General features: G+C 41.1%; 1 protein-coding gene across 5 annotated transcripts in view; it reads left to right on the top strand.

Annotated features, from left to right (window-relative positions):
* dtx1 (deltex 1, E3 ubiquitin ligase) overlaps window positions 1–9353 on the top strand; it is a 96561-nt gene extending 87208 nt beyond the window's left edge. The window contains exons 7-9 of one of the 5 annotated variants that reach the window (XR_015496804.1): window positions 2953–3042; window positions 6288–8148; window positions 8605–9353. Coding sequence is in view for 3 of the 5 variants with exons in the window: in XM_087262708.1 (XP_087118834.1) it covers window positions 2953–3042; window positions 6288–6512 (315 nt within the window). In the remaining 2 variants the exon portion in view is untranslated. 5 annotated transcript variants of the gene reach the window in all.
* Window positions 9354–26172: the final 16819 nt, after the last annotated feature.

Here is a 26172-nt window from a genome sequence, read left to right as displayed (position 1 = left end):
TCCAACAACAGTCTAATATGCATGCAAGGTCAAAAAACACTTTCATGGTCTTATAATCTGCATTTATTTTTAACTAAATATCCCAGCGACTCCCGTATGAATAGTCCAGTGATTCATTTGTTCCCAAACCCCCCCTTAGCACGAAGCTAATCTGCGCTGATTGGGTCGATGAAAGCCTGCTGCTATTGGTCGACACTGACAGCCTTCAGCACGAGACAGAGTGAAATGCCCAGCAGCTAATCAATAATATAAAAGTAGTCACAATGCATACACGCTTCATAGTGTAAGGTGGGTGCATGTAAATACAGACGATGGACTTGAAAATACAGACGACTGACTATTTTATTGAGCAAAAACTCCAAGAACTGGCGAGGAGATCTCCTAGCTTGTCACATTCTGCTCTTTTCACAGACACACACACACACACACATATTACCCTCGGAGGAGGAGGACACCGCACACACATACACACATTACCCTCCTCCATGGAGGTCCGTAAACAAAGCGGCACGCGTCGCGTTTTTAACATGGCTTTACACGTGATTAGAGAATATAGCGAGTTAACCTGATACAGTACACGCGGTTACAAGTAACAAATCACAACTAAATACATTTGCAAGCTGGAGAAAACGAGGCTTCAACTTTAATCGCACGGACTTACACTTGGGAAATGGAGGAAGAAACCCATCCAGGTGCTGACATGTCCATCAGTACTCTTTACTGATCCTTCTTTAACAAACGGCAGATGAGGTCTTCTGTGTAGCATGTAGTTTCCAGAAGCACTCCAACTGCTCAAGGCTGGGCTATAATGCTGAGGTTTCATCTTTGGGTAGAGACTCAATAATATCCATCTGCACATTTCCACTTAATTTGACCGGCGTGTGTGTGTTTGTGTGTGTGTCTGTGTGTGTGTGTGGCTTTTTCTGTGTCAGAGGGCAGGGCCGCAGGTTTGAAATCTCCCGGGTTTGCGCGCACAACTACTTGGTTTCGTTGTCACGTCATATTGAAACACCTAATGACTCGTTATCAAGGCGACTCGTTTGAAGCACTATGAGTCGACTCTTTTATAGATGAATCAACAGTTTTAAACACTGTACTCTCACAGATTTAAGCCTTAGCTGGATACTTCACTTCTCTTAGAGCTGTGTTACACACTACATGGAGGGGCATTTTCAAAAACCCATAATATGAGCTCTTTAAACGACAGAGATAAAGTATTGTTTATTCGTAAGTCTTATGATTTGTCAGTCACTATACTTGTGTATGTTAACAAATAAATACAAATGAATTATAATTCCTAAAATTATATTATAGTTCCTGAAAATTTGGGTCGCGGCTTGATGACCATGTAAAAATGTGGGTCCCGTGGCCAAACCAGTTATACAGATATCATTCCCCAGAAAAAACTTGACAGTGTGTTCAATACTTATTTCCCCGCTGTAGATATTATATTTAGATTTCTCTCCATTCTCTCTGACATTGATTGTTAAATGCACATTTTTACTATACTTATTGATTGTTCATGTGGTGTGAGTGAGCTGGCAAAAGCACTAATGCTGCTAATGAACACAGCTAGTGGATACCATAGACTGTAAAATATATGGACGTAGTATCCGTGACGTCACCCACTGGTTTCTGAAGAGCGCAAAAGAAGCCACAAGTAGGCGCGGCCAACCGTCGCCATTTTGGTCACGCGTCATCACACCCACGGCGGGATACCAAACAAGGGCAAAGAGGCGGAGAGTGGGCGGAGCTACAGACACCTGCTAGCATTTAGCTTGGACCTGGTTCAGACACACTTTACTTTGGGAGAACGCTTAATACTTTATCACCTGCGACTCGTTTGTGTTCTGACCACTTGTGCTTGGCTGTACACTATATCAATAAAGTGTTTAGACTTTTAAAAACACTGCTGTAATACATTGAGCCACTAAACACTGTTCTTATGACGTTTTTCAACAGGAGGAAAACGCGAATTACTTCCAAACACTTCAGATATAGTCTATGTTAGTTACTGTAAGACTATTGATGAACTCCAGCATAACACTGTATGACAACGCTTCAGATGACTGATCTAGAGCCTACAGCTAATCAATCTGACAGATTCTGGAGTGCATTACAGCTCTAAATATAAATATAAACGATAAATGATCTTGAATAAAACAAATACATGTATAGAGATGGTATATAAGTATATAACTTTACTCGCATGGGAAACGGAGGCCACGTGAATGGTTTGTGAGCACAATTAAGTGCACTCAGCACCCCATGCCATCTAATAATTGTAGGAAACAAGTCCAAAATGCAGTCGACTGTGTAAAGCCACATAAAACAACACAGAAATACGATAAATATGCCGAGTTCAGTGGCTAATCTGCAGGATTCAGCTGAGGTGACGGCGACCAGCAAGACCTAGCTGTCACTCAAATGGCCACGCCCTTAATTATGCAAACTTAATATAACTTAATATAAAGGAAACGGATGAGTTATAAATAAATTCACCCCCCTCACAGTTGTCATGAAGGATAATATTAGCTGTATTAACCAAAATCTTTTTTTGTAGCAGGCTGTAAACACCTTTATTCTGCTGTAAAGTTGGCCATTCTAACAGTGGGCTCAATTGAAATTTGCTCTGTTTTGGAGCAGGAGCAGCCAGGACTAGCGGAATTTCAGATGAATTGCAGTTTTAGTTACTTCCGTATTGGCTTCCTGAGGGAGAGCCGGAGGTTGCCGCTTGGTGGATGCTGTGAGGTTGTGAATGTTGAAGTATGTCTCAGTGTAAGAGAAAATCCTTTTCAGGGATGCTGAATATTGCCTCTGTGTGTTCAGTCAGACCCGTTTGCAGCTTCATTGACAGCAGTGCTGCTTTCTGCTTTCATCTGTGTGTGAGGCTGATCTGTGTGTGTGTGTTCATCATCAAGTGTGACCGCATGTGTGTGTGTGTTTTTTCAGACCACAGAGCATCCGAACCCTGGGAAAAAGTACAGCGCGAGAGGATTTCCTCGACACTGTTATTTACCAGACAATGAGAAAGGACGCAAGGTGAGGTGTTGAAGATCTCATATCAGTCACTGTACTGTCAATAAAATCATTTATTTTTTAATTTAACAATTGATTTGGAGATATTGGACCTTATTGTACACCCGACGCAATAAGGCGCAGGACGTGTTTGGTGTGATCTGTTGCTGTTTTCAGACCAGCGAAACAGTAATTTCCTGTTTTGCGCCACTTGGTTTAAATAAATGCATTTGTGCCACTCTGTGGACTCATGGGTGTGCTGGTCTATAAAGGAGGTGTGTTAAGGCACAAAAACACCACTGCCTCCATGCCTTCTTCACCTCGGTGGGCTTTTTCAGTTTATTCATGACAATCTGCAATGTATAATGTTATTATTATTTGCAGTATTATTTATTTCCTGCAGATTTATATTTGTTTTTGTTTTTTTTAAACTAGTGTAGATTTGTCCACCTGTGGGGTTTTGGAGACGTCTGCATTACCATATGGGCCATAAGAACAGGACGTGTGTTTGGATATAACTTTTTTAGAGATTTATTTCTTCGCTAGAGATTAGAACTGAATTTAGCAAATCTTTGTACTTAAATTGAATTAAATATGTCTGCTAATGGAGGTGTTTAGTGGAGTGTTTCCACCGTTTCCTCACCAAAATAAAGGAGAAAAGTAAAGAGTAAAAGTAAAGAGAAAGAGGCTGAATGAAGGAGGCTTGTTCTTTATCCTCGCGCTGCAGATGCTCTGTTTAACTGTTTTCTTGCTAGTGAAGCGTTCAGTTTTTACACTTAGGAAGTCCACCATTTAAATGGCAAATGCATCATGGAGCAATGCAACTGACTCTTAAGGGCATCACACACCAGATGTGCCGGTCAGTGCTGCAACACGGTGCGCACATGACAGTTGAAAGTATGGCACAGCAGACGCGCACATTTGCATGTTATTTAAAATCAAACTATTCAGATGTCGCTCTGTGGCGTGGCAGAATAATGAACAGTGTTCTGAGTCTTGGCTGGGTGTCGCTACTTGTGGAGCGGTGCTTCTGGTGTGTGACCCTCTTTAAAGGAAATGAGAGATGAGACTCTGATTGGTTTAATGCATGTTATGTTCAAAACACACCCAGAACTCATTAAGAGAGTAAGCACAACCCTGTTAGACCATGAGCCGGGGCGCAGAGCGTATTTCTGTCCTTAAAATAGCAACAAAAAAAAAAACATGTGCTATAAGGGAATTGATTAACTAATTTGGCCGTAGTGTACATGTGTGTGTGTGTGTGTGTGTGTGTACATCCTACTTCACCCAACCCTCCGATCTGGTATCGAACCGGCGACCTTCCACATGGGAGTCAGTTGCTCTAACAAGGAGGCTAAAGACCATGGCCTCTAGCGTCTGTCGCTAGAGCATCTTTAAAGGTCAGAGGAGTGAGGTTTACCTGCACAGCACTTACTAGCTGGCCTCCGTTACACTCACCCCCCTAACCTCACTTCCATCCGGGTCACAGCACCAATATAACCATGACCCTACGCCACCCAACCCCCTCCGATCTGGTATCGAACCAGCGACCTTCCGCATAGGAGTCAGTTGCTCTAACAAGGAGGCTAAAGACCATGGCCTCTAGCGTGTGTCGCCAAAACACCTTTAGAGGTCAGAGGAGTGAGGTTTACCCCTGCACAGCACTTACTAGCTGGTGGGTGTTTTCCAGTACTTAATTGCAGCTGGAAGGGCATCCGCTGTGTAAAATATATGCTGGAATAGTTGGCAGTTCATTCCGTTTACCAGCAATTTTCCGGAAAGGTCTGTATGTGTGAACAGGCCCTTTTTGAAAATACCGGTAAATTTGTTTCGGCCATTTTCCGGAAAGAGAAGTTGTAACATTACTGGTAATTTGCTGAAATGCTGCTCTGCGTGAACGCAGAAGTGTGGTTTATTTATAAACTAATTTCGAGAGGATCACATGCTTATGATTGAACACAGCTGGTACCTCATCAGCTCCGTATATTGGGGGAGCCCCAGGCTCAAGGATATTCTGAGCTCAGGGCTCTCTCTCGGGTCAGCATGCCAAATACGCTTTATTATCAATCATCAGCTAAGTGTGAACTCTTAATAGAGAACGTGCTGACGTGAGACGTCTACTTTAGCCAATCAGAACAGTCAGACACATTCACGTACGCGCTGCTTATGAAAATAAAAGCCTTTGAATATTTTTCCAGACACATTTGGTTGCTGGATGTTAGACAGATAACATTTATATGTTCCTTAATGCCAACTGTAAATAATTATCCATAAGATGCTTATGATTAGCTGTTTGTTTACCTTTAAGCTCAGCTTCCTTCAGTTGATTGGTGCGTCGCATGTGCACGTAAAGCAGACGGTGATCGCCAGCACACACATATTATGAACATCTCTACATACGAAAGTGTTTCTCTATATGTTTACATTGAAGTTATTTACAATACTGATCATCCACAGAGTTTGTAATGTAGTCAAATGTTTACAAACACAAGCGCTGCCGTTTAGAGCTCATTCTTGGAAAATGATGTCAGAATTTACCGGTATTTTGGAATGGATGTGTGAATAACCTTTTCCGGAAAAATTCCGTAACGTCCTCGCCTGTGTAAACAGCACTTTTTTCAATTTACCGGTAAAGTCGTTCTGGAAATTGTCCATATATATACCGGTATCACTGTGTAAAAGGGGCTATTAAATTTACTATAACAGCTTACTTGCAAGGGCGAGGCAGTGGCGCAGTAGGTAGTGGTGTCGCCTCACAGCAAGAAGGTCGATGGTTCGAACCTCGGCTCAGTTGGTGTTTTTGTGTGGAGTTTGCATGTTCTCCCTGCCTTCGCGTGGGTTTCCTCTGGGTGCTCCGGTTTCCCCCACAGTCCAAAGACATGCGGTAGAGGTGAATTGGGTAGGCTAAATTGTCCGTAGTGTGTGTGTATGGATGTTTCCCAGAGATGGGTTGCGGCTGGAAGGGCTTTGCTGCGTAAAAACTTGCTGGATAAGTTGGCGGTTCATTCCGCTGTGGCGACCCCGGATTAATAAAGGGACTAAGCCGACAAGAAAATGAATGAATGAATGAACTTCCTTGCAATTTTGTTTGCTAGTAAAACTATAAAATTACAAGCACACTGTAAATTAATAACTACAATTAATGGTCAAATTTACAGTAGCTCACTGCCAGTTTTGGTTCTCAAGTGTAATGAATCAATATTTTCTGTTAATATTTCACAGCTTCTCTCTTGACTCTCCCTCATGTCTTCCTCTTTCCCCTCCCGCAGGTGTTGAAGCTGTTGATCACGGCGTGGGACCGTCGGCTGATCTTCACCATCGGGACGTCCAGCACCACAGGCGAGTCCGACACCGTCGTCTGGAACGAGATTCACCACAAGACGGAGTTCGGTTCCAACCTGACGGGACACGGATACCCCGACCCCAAATACCTGGACAACGTGATGAGAGAGCTGGAGGCACAGGGAGTAGGAGAGGACAACCTGAAAGACTGACACACTGACTGACTGACACACACAAACAGAAGCATGCACACACACATGTAGACACACACAAAGAGAGAGAGAGCCACACACACAGAATCACACAGACACAGAGAAGCACACACACACATGTGGAAACACTAACATGGAAACACAGACAGACAGACACACACACATGGACACACACACAGACACCAATACAGTACCAAATGCACACAGACAGACACACACATGCATAGACAGATACACACACACACTCAGACACCAATATAGCACCAAATGCACACACACAGAGACACCAACAGACATACACACACGCAGAAACACACATCGGTACTAGTGGTTTACAAGGACTCTCCATAGGTGTAATGTATTTTATACAGTAAAACAAGCTGATGATATGGCCTTACCCCAGCCCTGACCTAAACCCAACTCTCACAGCAAACCTCTGAACAATTTCAATCTCAAAAGACACATTATACATGATTTCCAAGTGTTTTGAATTATGGGGACACAAGGCAGTGTCCTCACAAACCACCTGAATAGTACAACTAGCTACATCCATGACGTTATACACATTCCAGTCCTTGTAGACCACCAAAACCAGCACACACACAGCTTCCCCACAATGCAGCTGTGCTCCGAGCAGTGTACATATACAGAGCTTTAGCGCTTAACCGCTGGGGTTTCTCAAAAAGTCTCCACAGATCCAGAGATGACATGTGTGAGATCTCAGTTTAATGCCGCGCTCCGTGAACATCTGATTATTACAGCAATACTCATTCAGTATTGAATGTAAGCAGCTCAATTAAAGCGATAGTTCAGCTAAACATTTTGTTAATTCACTATTTATTTATGTTCAACTCAAATTAAGGTATTAGAAACTGGTAACCATTGACATCATAAAAACTAATACAAAATATTCAGGTTATAAGCTACAACACGTGAAGGGGTAAACGATGTGTGGGGGGCGTGAGAGATCACTGCGCTTCCAGCACAGCAGCTAAAAATATTTACTGATGTGATGTGACTGTAAACCTGCTGATACTACGCCACCCGCTCCGAGTTGGTATCGAACCAGAAACCTTCCGCATGGGAGTCGGGTGCTCTACCAAGGAGGCTAAAAACCATGGCCTGTCGCAAAAGTCGCTAGAGCACCTTTAGAGGTCAGAGGAGTGAGGTTTACCTGCACAGCACTTACTAGCTGGCCGTCATTACATACACCCCTAAACCTCACTACTATCCGGGTCACGGCACCAATGTAACCCCGCCAGTCCTACACCACCCAAACCACTCCGATCTGGTATCGAAACGGCGACCTTCCGCATGGGAGTCAGTTGCTCTAACAAGGAGGCTAAAGACCATGGCCTCTAGCGTCTGTCGCTAGAGCACCTTTAGAGGTCAGAGGAGTGAGGTTTACCTGCACAGTACTTACTAGCTGGGCGTCGTTACATACACCCCTAAACCTCACTACCATCCGGGTCATGGCACCTATGTAACCCTGCCGGTCCTACACCACCCAACCCGTTCCAAGCTGGTATCGAACCGATGACCTTCCGCATGGGAGTCAGTTGCTCTACCAATGAGGCTAAAGACCATGGCCTGTAGTGTTTGTCGCTAGAGCACCTTTAGAGGTCAGAGGAGTGAGGTTTACCTTCACAGCACTTACTAGCTGGCCGTCGTTACATACACCCCTAATCCTCACTACCATCCGGGTCACGGCACCTATGTAACCCTGCCGGTCCTACGCCACCTAACCCGTTCCGAGCTGGTATCGAACCGATGATCTTCCGCATGGGGGGCTCTACAAGTGAGGCTAAAGACTATGGCCTGTAGTGTTTGTCGCTAGAGCACCTTTAGAGGTCAGAGGAGTGAGGTTTACCTTCACAGCACTTACTAGCTGGCCGTCGTTACATACACCCCTAATCCTCACTACCATCCGGGTCACGGCACCTATGTAACCCTGCCGGTCCTACGCCACCTAACCCGTTCCGAGCTGGTATCGAACCGATGATCTTCCGCATGGGGGGCTCTACAAGTGAGGCTAAAGACTATGGCCTGTAGTGTTTGTCGCTAGAGCACCTTTAGAGGTCAGAGGAGTGAGGTTTACCTGCACAGCACTTACTAGCTGGCCGTCGTTACATACACCCCTAAACCTTACTACCATCCGGGTCACGGCACCAATGTAACCCCGCCAGTCCTACACCACCCAAACCACTCCGAGCTGGTATCGAACCGGCGACCTTCCGCATGAGTGTCAGTTGCTCTAACAAGGAGGCTAAAGACCATGGCCTCTAGCGTCTGTCGCTAGAGCACCTTTAGAGGTCAGAGGAGTGAGGTTTACCTGCACAGCACTTACTAGCTGGCCGTCGTTACATACACCCCTAAACCTCACTACCATCCGGGTCATGGCACCTATGTAACCCTGCCAGTCCTACGCCAGCCAACCCGCTCCAAGCTGGTATCGAGCCGATGACCTTCCGCATGGGAGTCAGTTACTCTACCAAATGAGGCTAAAGACCATGGCCTGTAGTGTTTGTCGCTAGAGCACCTTTAGAGGACAGAGTGATGTTTACCTGCACAGCACTTGCTAGCTGGCCTCCATTACACGACCATTGTTTATACTTACTTTTGGCAACTCACTCGAGTGATGGGCTGTTTCTCAATACCAAGTAGGCAAAGTTCAGACTTGCGTCCTTGGAAGATCAGACTTGCCATGTTCAGACTTGGAAGAACGAGCTCCCAAGGACAAGTCGGATACTTCTTCAAATGAAACGACAGTGTACTTTATTATGTCGCTTAACTCACCATGGATTCATCGGTGTACATTCAAAATAAAATGATTTAATTATATAAAGCATGGCCTTATAATTAATATTATATTATTATTATTATTATTATTATAAATCAATATTTTTGATTTGAGAAAATGAAAACATAAGTCATAATAAATGTGAAGTGAAATGGGATATTATCAGGGCTTGACATTAACTTTTTTGATCACCAGCCAGTGTGGCTAGTAGTTTTCCAACATTACTAGCCACTCACTATTGTTACGCCCTCGGGGCGAAACAAGTAAAAAATAAGAGGGGGAAGCCAAAAATCACGTTACAAAAGTTTTATTTAAGCCCACTGTGATCAAACATTAGGCAAGAACGCCCCGCCAACTCGCACGCCGCTGGTCTCCGTCCCAACCCTTAGCCGGAAGAATCAGACTCCCAAACAGTGGCAGGACGCTGATAAAGGAGCGCTCACTTAGACTCAGGTGTTCCCCATCCACCTGATTATGCCCCGCAATGTTACAGCGCATCTGTAGAGGGAGCAAAACAGACACACAGACAGACACGGAAGACAAATGACAGCGCAGCAGGAAAGGGCGATCCCAACACCGGGAGGAGCGCAACAACCTGGTCTCCCACGCTAAACTGTCGGCGTTCAGTGCGACGGTCAAACAGGCGCTTCATCTTTTTCTGGGAACTACCCAACTGCTTTTTAGCTAGTTCCCATGCCAACGAAAGCCGTCGACGAAAACCCAAAACATAATCCGACAATTTTTCTGGCGGATCTAAATCGGTCCACTGATCGTGCAAAACAGCCAGTACCCCCCGAACTTCATGAGCAAAAACGAGTTCATTCGGGCTATAGCCAAGACTTTGTTGAGTTACTTCCCGGGCTGACAGCATCAGCCACGGGAGGCCCTCCTCCCAATCTCTGTCCATCTCAACGCAATAAGCCCGGAGCAAGGATTTTAAGGTGGAATGGAAGCGCTCTAGCGCACCTTGACTTTGCGCATGATACGCAGTGGACAAATTGTGCTTAATCCCCAAATGACGAAGTACTTCGGCAAACAAGTTTGAAGTAAAATTACTTCCCTGATCGGACTGAATAACTTTAGGTAAGCCAAAAATAGAAATAAATTGAGTGAGAGCTTTAACAATAGCCTTTGTGTTAATAGAACGCAAAGGAAACGCGGCCGGATAACGAGTGACCTGGCACATCACTGTTAGCAGATATTCACTCCCCGCTTTCGAGCGAGGGAGTGGCCCAACACAGTCAATGATGAGATGCTCGAAAGGTTGGCATACGGCAGAAATGGGCTGCAGAGGCGCCGGTTTTAACGGCTGATTAGGCTTACCAGTCAACTGGCATGTATGACAGGTTTTAACATAACTGGCGACATCTTTTTTGATTCGTGGCCAGTAAAAATAACGAAGAATTCTGTCATACGTCTTTTTAATGCCAGCATGACCGGCAAGACCATCATGGGCAGTTTTTAAAACTACCGGCCGCCATTTAACGGGCACCACCACCTGGACAAAAGGATCCCCCACACAAAAACCAGCATGTGGAGACCATTTTCTCAATAATACCCCATCTCTGATGAAATAACCCTGTGCCCGGTTCCGAATATCAACATCATCATAAACTTGCTCATACTAAGCTTTTAAAGTTACATCGCTCTGCTGTTCCTTCGAGAGCTCTTCCCTAGAAACGGCCAGTGGGTAATCAGTTAACGGAAAAAAATGTTCAGTACTTACAGGTTTTACTTCAGATTGCGCCCGGCTAGCAGATCGAGTCACTGCACAAGCAACAAACACATCAGGATTTTGCGGAGCACTCTCATCCAGACAGTCACAATAGGGAGGCGGGTTAGAAACTATCAAAGGTGGCGTTTCCCCAACCCAAACGCGTCCGCCCGCCAGATTATTGCCAAGAATAAGTGACACGCCTTCAACGGGCAGAACAGGTCGCACGCCAAGCTCTACATCGCCCTGCACTAAGTCACAATTCAGAGTCACTTTATGTAAGGGTACAGATAATGTATTTAATCCAATGCCACGAATTAACAACGATTTACCAGTGTCAGACTCCAGTGAAAACGGCAATATAGATTCCAAAATAAAGGAAGCCGATGATCCTGTATCTCGGAGAATTTTTACTGCTATCCTATTACCACTTTTAAGTGACACAAAACCATCCGAAATAAACGGATTAAAAATATCCTGGCGGTCTAACACGCTTGATGTATTCGCCGGTGTTTCAGCTGACAGAGCGGACAGCGGTACAGGACCCACAAGCGCAGCGGGCTTTACAAAACCGGCGGATTTAGTTAGCTGTGCTTTGGCACTTTTTGATTTAAGAACGGGACAATTTGATTTCCAATGCCCTTCTTCTAAGCAGTAGTTACAAGTCAAATCGTGTCTATTTGATGGACTTTTAGGACGCCTTGCCTGGTTCAAATAAACGGATGGAGAACTTAAGCAGGGAGAAAGGCGATCACTTCTGAACCCGTCTGCACGAGTTTTATGAATGAGTTCCCACTCATCGGCCAGCACTGCTGCCTGGGACGCGGTCTTAACATTACGCTCGGCAATGTAAGTGACAACAATATCTGGAAGCGTATTTTTAAATTGCTCCAATAAAACCAAATTTATCAGATCATCCAAGGTGGTCACTTCTGCCGACATACGCCAACGATTAAATCGCAAAGTTAGATCTCTCACAAATTCCACATGCGTTTGATTGGATTCACGCCCCAAAGAACGAAACTGCTGGCGATAACTTTCCGGCACACGCTCATAAATCTTTAAAACAGATGACTTCACATTTTCGTAAATTTGACTCTCCTCAACTGATAAAGCAGAATACGCTTGCTGGGCCTTTCCCGTCAAAACGCACTGAAGGAGTAAGGTGCGCTCAATGTCACTCCACTTATAAGCTACAGCAATCCTCTCAAATAACAGAAAAAAAGTTTCCACATCACACTCATTAAACGGCGGAACCAAGCGCAAATTATTAACAATATCCAATTTAGGAGAGGAGGCTACAACACTTTCAGCAGGGAACTTACCCTCTTTTAGAAGATCAAGTCGTTTCTGCTCGACCTGCACGCGCTGCTGCTCCAATCGACTCTCCTCAATCTTATGTTCTATTTTAGCTTTCTCACAATCTAAACGCCGTTTTTCACACTCAGTGTCGCGCTGCAACATCAACAACTCCTTCTGCTGCTCGAATGAAAGTGCACCAAACCCAGGTTGTATCGGAGCCGGTGCTTCCACCAGCACATTCAGATCAAACAGCGACGCTTTTAAAATCTGCTTTATCCCCTCCTTCGTTCTCTTCTGAAGTGCGGAGAGCTCAACTTCGTAATGAGTTGCTAATTCTAATAATTGATCCTTCGTCATTAAGTCTAATAAGTCCTCCGACGGAGTTTGAACAAACGTTTCCACAACACTCGCCATAGGAAAAAAAAAAATCCAATTAACTCCAATCCAATAATAATAATAATAATATCACCGTTATTGCAACCAATCACACAGAAATAAAACCTCCCCGACTCTTCACTAATGTAGACCCTAATCTTCAACTGGCCCAAGACCGGGAATTTATGCACTATATACCGCAAGTTTGGGAGAACCACCAATGTACAAGTAATTCCCCAAACCTCGGCCGTGCTCCCGAGACAAATGCTACCAAGCCCCGAGCCAGCCAAAAACAACAAACTAAAATAAAAAAATAACGTATCCGAAGACACGTTCTTCACCTACCCGGGGACAGTTTATTTCTGCACAATTTGGCTAGGTTTCTTTTGACGGATTAGACTATGATTAGAACTTAATCAAATATTACACTTGGGCAGGACGGAGACCACAAATTGCCTGCCAACTACTACATTCCCCCTCCTAACAAAATAAGCTAATAATCAAAGCAAAACATAATAAAATAAAACACTTACCAAACGAAAATCTAACCAAAACAAACCGATCGACGCAAAAAATAGTCTTCACAAGGACGAGCCCCCAATTGTTACGCCCTCGGGGCGAAACAAGTAAAAAATAAGAGGGGGAAGCCAAAAATCACGTTACAAAAGTTTTATTTAAGCCCACTGTGATCAAACATTAGGCAAGAACGCCCCGCCAACTCGCACGCCGCTGGTCTCCGTCCCAACCCTTAGCCGGAAGAATCAGACTCCCAAACAGTGGCAGGACGCTGATAAAGGAGCGCTCACTTAGACTCAGGTGTTCCCCATCCACCTGATTATGCCCCGCAATGTTACAGCGCATCTGTAGAGGGAGCAAAACAGACACACAGACAGACACGGAAGACAAATGACAGCGCAGCAGGCGTCACACTATTTTCACTAGCCACACTATTGTTGCTGGGAAAATATATTTTATATGCATAAATATGACTTTGACATGCTCAAATTACTTGATTTAGAGTTTTGGAATGTCCACATGCCTCCTCCTTTATTTGACTGTTTGTGTATGTGAGCATGAGCACATGGGTCATGGTTTCATAGTGTTGAATAACAATTAGTTTTTACATCACATTTCAGAGCTCAAAGGATTTACCAAACTTATCTCTAACCACACTAAAAATAAATAAATAATTATTTATTAGCCACAAATTTTAAATAATGTGTCAAAACAAGAAGAATATAGCTGTATACTACACTTTTTACTTAACAAAACATTTCTTAAAAAAAAAAAAAAAAACAGTTGACACCAGTTAACTACACATAAATGGGAAGTTAATATCCTATATCCTGTTTAAATAATGGTTAAAGTCAAAGCAACTGGTACTGCTTACAAAAAGACTAATCTGGAGCTCTTGAAAGCAGCAGGACTGTGGGTGCATGAACACAACGTGTTGTCTAGTCTATTTGAAAGACAACCGATTACACCAGTTGCGTTTCCAGGCACGTTTTTTTCAAGCAAGGAAGCGGGAGCTGTTTAAAACATGTGCGCGCATCACATCAGCTGTTGGCGCGAGTAATTATCCTCTCATTCGAGATTCAACCGGCTTTCTTTTACCCGCACGAACAAAATTATATTTGTCAGTTATGCTGCTTCTCGCTTCTAAGATCGCATTTGCACGATTTTTGGGCCATCCTTTTTGTCAAACCCTCCTCTTAAGAAAACTACAGTTTAAATATTATTTTCAATCAGCCAAAGTGGCTAGTGGAGCTGGCTGTCTAACCCGCCACAGCTAAAATCTACTCTCATTTGGCAGGTTGGAGGGTGTTAATGTAAAGCCCTGGGTATTATACACACTCGTGTCTTTGATTATCAAATTGAATAAACTACAATGGACATTATACAAGTAATAATAATAATAATAATAATTCCTTACATTTATATAGGGTTTTCTGGGCACTCAAAGCACTTTACACAATAGGGGGGAATCTCCTCATCCACCACCAGTGTGCAGCATCCACCTGGATGACGCGACGGCAGCCGTTTTGCACCAAAGACGAGACAGAGTGATGAATTCAATTATGATATGGGGATAGTAAGGAGGCCATGATGGACAGAGGCCAGTGGGCAGATTTGGCCAGGATGCCAGGGTTAAACCCCTACTCTTTTCGAAGGACATCCTGGGATTTTTAATGACCTCAGTTTAACGTCTCATCCGAAAGATGGCGCTCACTGAGCAGTATAAAGTCCCTGTCACTATACTGGGGCATTAGGACCCACACAAACCACAGGTTGTGCGCCCCCTGCTGGTCTCACTAACACCACTTCCGGCAGCAACCTAGCTTTCCCATGTGGTCTCCCATCCCGGTACTGACCTGGCGCAGCCCTGCTTAGCTTCAGTGGGCGACCATGTGAGAGTTGCAGAGAGCTAGCTGTCGGCTGATATATAAGTATAACGTACAAGACGTACACTATAAGAAATCAAGATAACGTTAAGCAATTTGGTAAACAAAGACAAACATTGTACAACACAGTAACATAATTATAGACAATTATAACAAAATAATGACAAAATAATAAACCCGATGACAAATAATAGATTAATAAGACCAAATACTGTCTGTTAGACATGCACAAGGTATTAAGTATCACGTATTAACTACAGTGGAGAGATGCAATCCAGCGGTACATGGCCGATGTAAAGCTGCTCTCGGTGGGGAGCGACCTGTTCTTCTTGTACTTCTGTGTTATTTGGCTGTTTGTAACTCCATAACTAACTCAAAAGACTATATACGCAATCTCTTTCTTGATTTGTGTGTTTTTAGATTTAAATGCAGCGATTGGAAGGATCAATAAACATATGCAAATCCCCATCATTTATAATTGATGTTGCGTGGGTGTTGAGATCCTGATCTTTTAATGATTAATCGTGCAGCTTACGATGAATGCATCAATAAACATGTAGACAGAAAACACCTTAAATAACCTAAGAAGCCCACCACATCCCTAATAACCCACCACAACCTCTTCCGTCATCATTATATCTTACAGAAAAGCCTAAATGCTTTCATACATGTGGGTTGAATGACGTGCGAGGCGATCTCTCTGACCGTTACACATTTACAGTAGGATTAATCTACAAGTTAAATATGTATTAATTCGCAGACCGTGGGTTGTGATCCGTACAAATCACAGATCAACCGTGATCCGTTACACACCTCATCCTTATTCTGTTAAACATGACTTCTGAAATATCTGAAACATCATTCATTTCACATGAGGGTTTAGTCTCCAGCTGTGCAGTATGTAAGCATGTAGAGATTTGGATCTGTAAGCGTATTTTGATGGGTTTATGATGTTTCTGCGAGCACTGCATTAAACACGAGCTCTTGAACACATTCACATCTTCTGCTGCTGAACTTCACAGCAAACTCAGATCTGAGCGTTTGACTCTCACCATCCGTCAGACCAATAGATGTCTTCTTGAAATATGCAATGCTTCATGTCCTCGCTTTGTTTTTCTCGTTTCTTTCATTAATCTGAGCGGTGTGTTGCTGTGTTCGGACTGGAATACTGTCACGCTACTGTACTGCACACGTCACGCAGACTTTATTCCACCATTAATGCTTTAATCATTCTACAATCACCCTTTAGACGAGCAGGCAAGTGGCGTTCAGTCAAAAATAAACAATGTTGTTTCTAGATTTTTTATTTTAATTGCTTTGTTAAAATGACGACACGGTGGCTTAATGGTGCCTCACAGCAAGAAGGTCGCTGCTGAGTCCCAGCTGAGTTTGTAGCTATTTCTGTGTGGAGTTTGCATGTTCTTCATGTGTTGGTGTGGGTCAAATATGGACAAATTTACCATACAGGTTGAAAAATTTTGTTAATTTAAATTATTTTTTTTTAATTAACCCAATGTTGGGTTTGTCCATGTTTGACCCGATGTTAAATGCAGAATGCTGACATATATTTCTTTTAAATATTATAATTATTTTATTTATTTTTCTTTACTTTAAAGTAAATGCTCTGTTGTTTTAACCCAGTGCTGGGTCAAACATGCACCAACTCAACTATTGGGCAAAAAAAAAGGGTCATTTAAAATTAATTAATTCATTAAAATTAATCCAATGTTGGAGGCGATGCAGTGGCGCAGTAGGTAGTGCTGTCACCTCACAGCAAAAAAGTCGTTGTTTAGAGTCTCGGCTGGGTCAGTTGGCGTTTCAGTGTGGAGTTTGCATGTTCTCCCTGCATTCGCGTGGGTTTCCTCCGGGTGCTCCGGTTTCCCCCACAGTCCAAAGACATGTGGTACAGGTGAATTGGGTAGGCTAAATTGTTCATAGTGTATGTGTGTGAGTGAGTGTGTGTAAATGTTTCCCAGGGATGGGTTGCGGCTGGAAGGGCATCCACTGCGTAAAACACGTCCTGGATAAATTGGCGGTTCATTCCGCTGTGGCGACCCCAGATTTATAAAGGGACTAAGCTGAAAATAAATAAATGAATCATCCAATGTTGGGTTTGTCCATATTTGACCCAATGTCAAATGCAGAATGCTGAAATATATATAATTTTATTTATTATGATCATTTTAGTTTTTTTTTTACTTTAAAGAAAATGCTGTGTTGTTTTAACCCAGTGCTGGGTCAAACATGGACAACTCAACTATTGAGGAAAAAAGGGTCATATTAAATAAATAAACTAATTAAAAATTAATCCAATGTTGGGTTTGTTCATATTTGACCCATCACTGAGTTACAAACAGCAGACTTAAAAATACTGGGTTGTCATAATAAAGCTGGGTCAAATATAGACAAACCCAACATTCATTCATTCATTCATTCATTCATTTTCTTGTCGGCTGAGTCCCTTTATTAATCGGGGGTCGCCACAGCGGAATGAACCGCCAACTTATCCAGCATGTGTTTTACGCAGCGGATTCCCTTCCAGCCGCAACCCATCTCTGGGAAACATCTACACACACATTCACACACACACTATGGAAAATTTAGCCTACCCAATTCACCTACACCGCATGTCTTTGGACTGTGGGGGAAACCGTAGCACCCGGAGGAAACCCACGCCAAGGCAGGGAGAACATGCAAACTCCACACAGAAACGGCAACTGAGCCGAGGTTCGAACCAGTGACCCATCGACCAAACCCAACATTCGGGTTGAAAAATGTAGTTAAACGTTAATGTAGATGTAGTTAACGTAAATGTAGTTAAATGTAGTTAAATCCAATGTTGGGTTTGTCCATATTTGACCCTATGTTAAATGCTGGAATATAAATATTTTTAATTATTATGATTATTAAAGTTTTTGTTTTTTTTTACTTTAAAGAAAATGCTGTGTTGTTTTAACCCAGCGCTGGGTCAAACATGGACAACTCAACTATTAGGGGGAAAAAAAAGGTTATTTTAATTAAATAATTATTGTTTAATAAAAAAAAAAATGTTTAATGTGCTGTGTTATCTTAACCCAGCTCAGCTATTGGGCAAAAAAAGGGTCCTTTAAATTTAATTAGTTAATTAAAAATTAACCCAATCTTTGGTTGGTGTATTTGTCCGATTAATGAGTTACAAACAGCACTCATAAAACTGTTGAGTTGTCATAAACCAAAGTTGGGTCAAATATGGACAAACCCAACCCAACGGGTTAAAATTGTCATGTAAATGTAATAGATTTTTTAATTAATTTATCCATATACATTAGATAACAGCAGCCCAGTGCTGTTGTTGCTTTAAGAGAGAGTTTCATCTGCAGTTCACACACTGTACATTAAAGGTAATGTAAAAAATATTAATTGTGAATATTTGTAAATGTGTTTGTGACTTTGGGAGTCCAAACGGTTGAGAAATGTTGCATTGTGGGATGCATTACCGCACAGAGTGTGCTCTAGTTTATTCAGATGTAGTAGTGTGCATGCAGAAACAGTAGTGTGCTGTATTCTGTTCTGAACGCAGCCGCTGATGAATGAGCGTTGCAGCTCCTCAAGGTGAAGCGCTCTGGTGGAGATTCATGATCTTTCCCAGAGGTGAAAACGAAAGTCATTTATTTCTGTGTGTGTGGTTCGTTAGCCAAAGATCAGAGTGATGGAGACGTCACATTACAGTCTGTGAAGAGCCGCTCACACTGACAGTAAATCTGCACTGCAAGAAATGATGAGATGACAAATCCTGACATCATATGCTTTCATTATACGCTGTTAGTCAGGAGGCAACTTATTCTTTTAAACATACAAAGTTTTAATAGTTTAGCAATCTTAATACTTGTTTTGTCAGTTTGATTGATGTAAGTTGAGATGACCATATCATGTACATTTGTTTTGTAAGGTAAGATATATAAATGAGTTATACCTTGATGCTATATTTTTGTCATTTTAAACACAAACTCGCTTCATTTCAACACATTCTCAAGTAAATCGATATATGAATCATTAGTAGTGGTGGGTAGTTCATGAACGATTCATTCATTTAGAACGAATCCTCAATATCACTCGGGAACTACGAGTCCTCTCAGGGAGTGATTCGTTCATTCGCGCGTGCGCACATTTGTGCAGGTGGTATCGTTCATTTCAGGTCTTTTGAGTCGTTCATCGAGGAAAGGCAGAAGCCAATCATATGCGTTTAGAGCCGGAAAAAGAATTGATCCGTTCATCTCTTGAGTCCTCTATCGGGTTTGAGTCATTCGTTCATCACGGGCCAATCATATGCGTTTAGAGCCAGAAAGAGAATTGATCCGTTCATCTCTCGAGTCCTCGAGTCTGAGTTATTCGTTCATCACGGGTCAATCATATGTGTTTAGTGCCGGAAAAAGAATTGATCCGTTCACCTCTTGAGTCCTCTATCGGGTTTGAGTCATTCGTTCATCACGGGCCAATCATATGCGTTTAGAGTCGGAAAGAGAATTGATCCGTTCATCTCTCGAGTCCTCTATCGGGTCTGAGTCATTCGTTCATCACGGGCCAATCAAATGCGTTTAGAGACGGAAAAAGAATTGATCCGTTCACCTCTTGAGTCCTCTATCGGGTTTGAGTCATTCGTTCATCACGGGCCAATCATATGCGTTTAGAGTCGGAAAGAGAATTGATCCTTTCACCTCTTGAGTCCTCTATCGGGTTTGAGTCGTTCGTTCATCACGAGCCAATCATATGCATTTAGAGTCGGAAAGAGAATTGATCCGTTCATCTCTCGAGTCCTTTATCGGGTCTGAGTCGTTCGTTCATCACGGGCCAATCATATGCGTTTAGAGCCGGAAAATAAATCATCCGTTCATCTCTCGAGTCCTCTATCGGGTTTGAGTCATTCGTTCATCACGGGCCAATCATATGCGTTTAGAGTCGGAAAGAGAATTGATCCGTTCATCTCTCTAGTCCTCTATCGGGTCTGAGTCATTCGTTCATCACGGGCCAATCAAATGCGTTTAGAGACGGAAAAAGAATTGATCCTTTCACCTCTTGAGTCCTCTATCGGGTTTGAGTCGTTCGTTCATCACGAGCCAATCATATGCATTTAGAGTCGGAAAGAGAATGGATCCGTTCATCTCTCGAGTCCTTTATCGGGTCTGAGTCGTTCGTTCATCACGGGCCAATCATATGCGTTTAGAGCCGGAAAAAGAATTGATCCGTTCAACTCGAGTCCTAGGGTTTGAGTCATTCTGTCAGTGATGAACGAACGACTCAAGAACCAGAAGACTCGAAAGGTGAACTAATTATCATGGCTCCTATGGGCTCAGACTGTGTACTTTGGTTAAGATTATATGTGACTGTCAGTGTAACCTGAACGAACCACTGACATTTGAGGACATGAAGAGGTGAGCTGAGCAAAGAGACAACAATACCTTCATAGACAAAAGAGCAGGTCAACACTGAATTATTATGTTCTCCTTCTTATAGTATTCTATTTATGACTTTTTTGTCATGTGATTAACCTTTTGGGCTTGTTGTAGATGTGCTTTGAAGCAATTCGTAACATTTTAATAATATTTTGGCAAATATATTTTGGCAAAAATATCAATGTCTAATCATGTTACACAGTGACGTTGTGTGGAGATTACCACTACGGCATCTAACAGATGTTGGATTTTGGTCACTTTCCAACACAACCTAAAATCAACCAAATATCAACATCATTTGACATCATTATTGGATGTCAAATTAACGTTGTCCTAAGATGCTGGCTAGACATTGAATTTTGGTCAGCTGACATCATGACCTAAATCTAACCTAATATTAATGTGTTATGATGGTGTGTGCCTGCTGGGTAAACTTCTCAACTGTCACTTTGAATAGTAAAATATATTGTGTTATCTTTTGTGAGCATCATTATTTATCATTATATTATGCAAATTTAGTGATCAAGAAACATTTCTGACTTATTTGGAAATTGACAGTTAGATGTGTAAACAGATACTTTTATTTCCACATTCCGAAACTTCAAAGGAACAGATTTGAAAAATCGCATCTTGAGACATTCTAGCCTGCAGGCACAGGACGTCAACATGACGTTATATTGATGTTGTACCCCAACATTGTAGGGACATTGGATTTTGTTTGTGAAAATAAAAACAAAAAAAAAACCCCGAAATGAAAATCAGGTTGACGTCAGAATTTAACGTCAGGCCGGCGTCAATGTCCAATGTCCAACCTAAAATCAACCAAATATCAATGTAATTTGACATTGTTATTGGCCGTCAAAGTAACAATGTCGTTAGACGCTGGCTAGACATTGGATTTTGGTCACCTGACATCATGACCTAAATCTGACCTAATAATAATGTAATACCTTTTATCAGCATCATTATTTTATCTTTTAATCATTATACAGTTGAAGTCAGAATTATTAGCCCCCTTTTGATTTTTTTATTCTTTTTAAAATATTTCCCAAATGGTATTTAAAAGAGCAAGGAAATTTTCACAGTATGTCTGATAATATTTTTTCTTCTGGAAAAAGTCTTATTTGTTTTATTTCGACTAGAATAAAAGCAGTTTTGAATTTTTTAAAAACTATTTCTGGGACAAAATTATTAGCCCCTTTAAGCTATTTTTTTTCTCGATAATCTACAGAACAAACCATCATTATAGAATAACTTGGCTAATTACCCTAACCTGCCTACTTCACCTTATTAAGTTAAGCCTTTAAATGTCACTTTAAGCTGTATAGAAGTGTCTTGAAAAATATCTAGTAAAATATTTTTTTCTGTCATCATGACAAAGATAAAATAAATCTGTTATTAGAAATAAGTTATTAAAAATATTTTGCTTAGAAATGTGCTAAAACAATCTTCCCTCCATTAAACAGAAGCTGGTGAAAAAAATAAACAGGGGCGCTAATAATTCAGGGGGGCTCATAATTCTGACTTCAACTGTAATATTCAAATTTAGTGATCAAGAAACATTTCTGACTATTTTTGAAATTGACAGTTAGATGTGTAAACAGATACTTTTATTTCCACATTCCGGAATAGAATCTTGAGACATTCTAAACTTCTCAGCTGTCACTTTGACTAGTAAAATTATTGATATATATTTTCTCAGCATCATTATTTCATCATTTAATCATTATAACATGTAAATTCAGTGATCAAGAAACAGTTCTGACTATCTTTTGAGACATTTGTGTAAACCGATACCTTTTTTTCCGCATTCTTTAATTGATCTAAACTTCAAAGGAACAGATTTGAAAAATAGAATCATGTGACATTCTAAATTCTCAACTGTCTCTTCAAATGGATTTAATCCATCTCTGTTGAATAACTACATTATTTATTGATGATTTGATCAAACTGTGTCAGTGTGAGCGGCTCGTGGTGTTTTTCTGAAGCGCTGTGTTTTCCAGAGTCTTCCTCCATCGACTAACATCTCTTATTATTCATCAAAACAGACTAAATAGAGTACAGTATCCACATATATATTATATAAACGTACATTTAAGAGTGTGCTATATCTTTGAAGTGTTAAAATTATTTTTATACCTACACATGAAGTACATCTACATGTATCTACACACATACACACACATACATACATATATATATATATATATATATATATATATACACACACACACACACACACACACGTGTACATATTTGATACATGCTTTTCTTTTTGTTTAATCTGGCAGTTTTGTCAGTTTCGTCAGGGACTGTTAGCATCTATTATTAGTCGTGTCTTACAGGCATGGAGCGCCGTTTCTGTCCATGATGTCGGTGGATGAGTTTCTTCATGTGACTTTAACTTGCCCACCCAATGGGGTCGTGTACCTTTATATATCTGCAGGGAGTATTTCAGTCATCGTTCATATCTTTGCTGTCTGATTTTAGTGAGGAGATATGCTGGAGAAATGCTTATTCATTGTTTGTGCCTGTACAAAACCACTTTTTGTGCTGAATTTGAGGGTCATTTTGGAGATTGGAGAATGAAATGTACCTTTAATTAACTGGCTGTGTCATTTTACTGTTTCAGTGTTATTCATGTACTATTTAAGTTTTATTAATGTTTTTATTTTTGTATTGAATATTTTTTCATTTTTAAAGTTTGTGATTTTTATTGTATTTATGCCATTTTATGTAATAATAACATTATTATTATTATTATTATATTATTACTATTATCATTATTATTATCAATGTTTATTTGAACTATTTTAAAATGAAAATTTAAAAAAATATTTCCCTGGCAACTAGTATATATACTCACTGGCCACTTTATTAGGTATACCTATCCAACTGCTCGTTAACACAAATTTTGAATCAGCCAATCACATGGCAACAACTCATTGCATTTAGGCACATAGACATGGTCAAGACGATTTCGCTTCTTGAACATGACAATGAGTTCACTATACTCAAATGGCCTCCACAGTCACCAGATCTCAATCCAATATAGCACCTTTGGGATGTGGTGGAGATTGGCATCATGGATGTGCAGCCAACAAATCTGCAGCAACTGCGTGAAGCTATCATGTCAATATGGAGCAAAATCTCTGAGGAATATTTCCAGAAGCTTCTTGAATCTATACCATGAAGGATTAAGGCAGTTCTGAAGACAAAAGAGGGTCAAACCTGGTACTAGTAAAGTGTACCTAATAAAGTGGCCGGTGAGTGTATATATTTACTAGAACTGTTTTCATAAAATCATAAAAAAAAATATATATATATATATATATATATATATATATATATATATATATATATATATAATACATATACATATAAAATATGTGGTATTTGTTTTTAGGTAACATTTGTTTTTATTTAATTTAATGATATTTTTTAAGTAGTTCTAGTGGGAGATGAAAATAAAAACATCAGAAATATATAGTTATCAACAAAGAAAAGCTTAAACTATTTGTTTTGAAAACAAATATTGACTATATTAATAAAGTTGTTGACTATGTACATGTTTTGATTATTTTAAACTGCTTTTTTAATCACTATTGAGCTTTTTCTTTTGTGGTTTATCATTTTGTTAGTGCCAGAAATGAAGGTTCATGTTTACTCTCAATTATTAAGCTAAAATATGTCCTCATTATATTTGATTAAGCTAGCTCTGGATGGTTTTACAGTACTATATTACACTGAACCTTACGTTTGTAAATTGAATGTTTGAGCTGGATGGTTTGTACAGGTACTGTAGGTTTAATTCAGTCCTTCTCATGTTGTGTGCTGTTTCTGCTAAGCTTTGTTCAAAAGAAAATGGACCTGAAATTTCAATGGCTTTACGAGATTGAGTTTTATGAGAGACTTCGGCTCATTATGCAATTCTGTAACGTGTGTTGAATGTTATTTCCAAGCGAGCAGCAGATGTTGTGTTTTTACCTGCACTCTTTTCAAAGGTGACTAATTAGAGCCCCTCATTAGGCCTGATTTGATCATTTATCACCTGTCCACGAGCTTCATTCCAGAATAACTCATTGCACATTTCTGGCTGTTTGACTATAAGCGCAGTATGTTGTTCTTTCAGCTGCATTTAAAGTGCCCCTATTCTGCTTTTTTGCCCACATATAACATTTAAATTGGCGTGAAGTGCTTTGAAATGTGCATTTTTATTCAGTGTTTGACGCAATCTCAACTGAAACATGAAGAGAGGGCGGGACAAAGTGTAGCTCCTCCCCCTTTTTGTTTTTATCACATCTCTGCCAGTGAGAGTGGTTGAGCTCAAGTGCATCAATTGAAAAGCCAATGAGAAGAAGGTGGCGGGGCATGTCAGACACTAGAGTGCATTTGATTGGTCAGAAGATTTGAGTATGAGGTGACGTCAAAAAAATCATTGATGCATTTAGATGGAAGTGACAAACTGCAAGCTTTACATGTTTTATCAGTTTTGTATCTTCTAAATTCTATTATGATAATGCTGTGTTCACACCAGACGCGAAACGCGCAGAAAAACATTTGAGTTTACTCGCTTCATTCGCGTGTTTACCCCCGCTTCATTCACCTGTCAAATCCACTTCATTCGCGTGTCAAATTCACTTCAGAACAGACGCGGATTCGCGAGATGGGCAGCTCTTCTGTCTGCCCCGTGACTCTAGCTTCATAGCTAAATGGCTAACATGGATTTTATTAAGAAAATAGCAGTGTTAATGTGCTTTTTGGAGACTGAAAAACAGCGTCGATACGTTTAGGGTCGTGTCTGAGTCCACTACATCCTTTCAGAGGTGCATCCAGCTCTGTGAGCTCTTCAACTCCTCCAGAAACTGAACCCGGCTGATGGAAGTTTTCAGCGGTGCCTCTGACTGAGCTAAGCCCAGTTTGATGACTTGTTGTCGGTGTCGCCTGGAGGATTTCCCCCGGGACACCATCAACAGGTTCTACGTCACAATCACGCCCCCACAAGAGCAAGCTTCTGATTGGTTAACGCAGCGCGAATGTCTGCTGAAGTTCAGATTTTCGAACTCGAGAGATTTGTGCGAAACGCTTGACTATTTTATTTTTTATTTTTTTATTTTTTTTATTAAAGCGTTCAACAAGAATACAAAAATGTACAGAAAAGGTACAAAACCTTTAACAACAAAGGTAAAGAACAGAACAAAACAAAATGACACACTAAAGAATATGCCAGGGGAAACGCTTGTCTATTCGCACCGCGCCATTCGCGTCATTCGCACTGCGCCATTCGCGTGTAACGCGCCGCAGGATGTCCATTCGCGCGTTTGCATTGACCTAACATGTAAATTACTCGCGCTTGACGCGCGTTCCGCATCTGGTGTGAACGCAGCATAAAACATAATATGACCAGCTCTTAAAATTGCATCATAGAGGCACTTTAAAACATCAGACCTTAAGCTTAGAATTGATTCAAATGATTCAGAATTATTGCATAATGATTCTAAAATTAAACATTGTGAAGAAAATCACAATATTTCCTGACCTTGTATGCTTTTAAACCTGTTTTAAGAGACTCTGTATTAAAATATAAGATTAGATTCAACTTTATTGTCATAACACATGTACAAGTACAATGCAACGA

Source organism: Danio rerio, chromosome 8 (genome assembly GCF_052040795.2).
Source record: "Danio rerio strain M-AB ecotype USA chromosome 8, GRCz13ab, whole genome shotgun sequence".
NCBI classification, from domain to species: Eukaryota; Metazoa; Chordata; class Actinopteri; order Cypriniformes; family Danionidae; genus Danio; species Danio rerio.
The sequence above is the reverse complement of the archived record's forward strand: the minus strand, read 5'-3'. Positions and strand labels throughout refer to the sequence as shown.